Genomic DNA, 2,994 nt, shown 5'->3' on the forward strand with positions numbered 1-2,994 from the left:
TTTAAGCTCGTAATAAAGAAGTAATGTGTCATTTTCTGAAACATCAGTTTATGAGCAATTCTCATTAAAAAAAAGTCAAGATGATAAAACAGTGTTCAGTGTGCTTTTTGACATTAGTGTTAACAGACAGGAGCATATCAGTATAATTTAAATCCTCTCGGTCCCTTATTTGCTTCCTCTCAGGAATGCATTTATAATTGGTTTCATTTCATGCAATTTAACTATCTTGTCTTTGAGTCTTTGTAGGTTTTCAATTTCACCTTTACGGGTTTTTTACTGGATGTGTGTATTTAACTGTCTTACATATTTTACATGATTTTTTTTGTGTGCAAGTACTTACAATGTTGAATGTTAGAAACAATTCAGAGTTGATTTATTCTAATATGAAATCTGTCTGTCTGTCTGTCTGTCTCACCTGTTGAGGCCTGCAGATCCACACACCCCCACGTGTTTTTTTTCCATTCAAAACGACATGAATTCATCTTTCTTACACGGGGAGATGCAGATATTAGTTGTTATCCCTCTCCGGTCTGTGTTTCTGACGGTAAACGCGGGCCTCCCGGTGCCCATTACCGGAGCTGCCAGATGATCGGTATGGAATGGAGGTCCCATGGGACACTGAACACGTGGTCTCGGCTGCCACAAGACGTCAGCGGCAGATGGCATGGGTACCCGCTGTTGGCATGAGTGTCATTCCTCAAAGAGAGAGGGGAGAGAGAGAGAGAGACAGAGAGAGCGAGGGAGGGAGAAGAGGAAGAGGAAGAGCAGAACACAGCAGAGAAAAGAAGGTGCGCAGGTTGAAGCTTTTTCCTCTAATTTGTGGTTTGCAAGAGGAGAAGCTGCAGCGCAGATTCAGAGGAGATATTGGGAACATGCACGGTGCACGCTGACCGGAGGTTAGTATTGCTTATGCATTTGTTGACTTTTACATGTTTTGCTTAAAATGTGTGTAGAATGATTTGGCTATAAAGGAAAAGGGTATCACAAAACAGGGTTGTTTTTCAGTCCAGAGACAATGAAGTTGAGTGTCTTTGAAAAGGTAGCAAGCTGTGACATTGGCCTCACTTGCCAATTTGTTCCTCTTCCTCTTGGGAGGACCCGTTCACCAGGTAATTAACTGACAACCTTCAGAAGACGTCGGTGCTGTACTCTGTCCTGATAGTTTATGTTTTTGCTTTGATTTATTTACAGGAACTATGTTGACACTGCCATTCGAGGAATCTCATATGATGTGTGAGCCGCGGTTTGGTGCCAATTATCCCCGTGAAAGCTTACCTGAGAGCCTGGAGCAGGAGCGACAACACAACCCAGACAGGTCCAACTCAGACATGAGGGACGCCGAGGACGACATCTCCGACAGAGAGGAGGACGAGAGAGATGGCGACCAGGATGAGGACGGGCTTCCTAAAAAGAGGGGCCCCCGGAAAAAGAAACTCGGCAAGGAGCCGAATGACAGGTCCAAAGTGCGGCGCCACGAAGCCAACGCCCGAGAGCGCAGCCGGATGCACGGCTTGAACGACGCGCTGGAGAGCCTGCGCAAAGTTGTGCCGTGCTACTCCAAAACTCAAAAACTGTCCAAGATTGAGACCCTTAGACTGGCTAAAAACTACATCTGGGCCCTGTCAGAGACTCTGAGCGCCGGGAAGAGACCGGACCTCCTCACCTTCGTGCAGACTTTGTGCAAAGGATTATCTCAGCCCACAACCAACTTGGTGGCCGGTTGTTTGCAGCTGAACGCGAGAAATTTCCTCACAGACCACAACGGGGAGGTCATGTTCTCTGGCAGGTCGCCCTACGATGCCATGTACCCGTACCCAGGCTCAGACGTGAACACGCCCCCCGGCCACAGCGGGAGCAGCTTGGACAGCAGCGCCAAGCCGTTCAGACACTACAGCTACAGCGGCGCGTACGAGCCCTACTACGAGAACCCGTCCCCAGAGGGCGGGAGTCCGCATTTCGACGGCCAGCTGAGCCCCCCGATGAACTTTAACGGGATTTTCTCCCTAAAACACGACGATCCGCCAGACTACGGCAAAAGCAGCCACTATGGCATGCGCTACTGCAGTGCGCCAGGGCGCACGGCTCTTGCGCACAACTCCATGTACCGAGTCTCCCCAGAGGCCCGTTTCCCCTACGACCTGCACGTCCGCAGACAGTCCTTCCAAGCACAAGGGGAAGTTAATGGCTCTTTCCACAATTAATCAATCAGCTGGACACAGTTCAAGTTTCAGAAACGATGCAATTTCCCCCCGCAGATGTCGAGAGTGGAACGAAATGGACTCCAGACACGCTGATGCACTGCAGAAATGCTCATTTTAACAAGTCTGTTTGTGTTCAATGTTCAGTCTTTCTTTGAAACATGGTTACAGTCTGCAAATTAGATATGATGATTTCACTTGTACTCAATTCTTGCTCCGATAGATTTGAGTCGATATAAGGCTTTGGACTTTGCTTTGAAAACAAATGACTTCAGTCTGAAGACTTCTGATCTCATATTTAGTTCTAGTAGAAAGCCACAAATGTAGACTGATTTGTTACAGATGCAGGTTTTGAGCCAATTGTTTACAGTTCCAGTGCACTTCATTTGTTTGTTGATGGCTGCTCCGCAGATGTCGGTCATGATGTGAGTTAGATACAGCTGATATAGTGGACGACTGATTCGATTTTTCTGGTTATTTAATTAGGTTCACAGCAGTCAGTAAAAATGATTTTCGTGGCGAAATAAAAATCAGCTAAATGAAAACAACCGGGGAAGAAGAATCTAAAGACGTTTTCACTTCATCAGGGAGGTTTGCTGAGACATGATTGGAGTTCAGAGATTCAGTCTGTTAGCAATAAAGGTCAATTGAGCTATGCAAGGCAGCCAAATGCAATCTTCGTTTATAAAAAATGATATATGTGTATTTCCTCTCACAGGGCGTTTCTCATCATCTATTATCTAATTAAAATGATGACAATTAGACAAAATTAATTATTAAAAAAAATACTGTTTGG

General features: G+C 46.0%; 1 protein-coding gene across 1 annotated transcript; it reads left to right on the forward strand.

The window, feature by feature from the left end:
* Positions 1–599: 599 nt before the first annotated feature.
* Positions 600–2,201, forward strand: LOC139296813 (neurogenic differentiation factor 6-B-like). Its single transcript, XM_070919333.1, is given in 3 exon segments — positions 600–861; positions 864–896; positions 1,192–2,201. Coding segments are annotated over 3 exon segments (1,305 nt in total).
* The last annotated feature ends 793 nt before the right edge of the window (positions 2,202–2,994 follow it).

Source organism: Enoplosus armatus, chromosome 14, assembly GCF_043641665.1.
Source record: "Enoplosus armatus isolate fEnoArm2 chromosome 14, fEnoArm2.hap1, whole genome shotgun sequence".
Taxonomy (NCBI): domain Eukaryota; kingdom Metazoa; phylum Chordata; class Actinopteri; order Centrarchiformes; family Enoplosidae; genus Enoplosus; species Enoplosus armatus.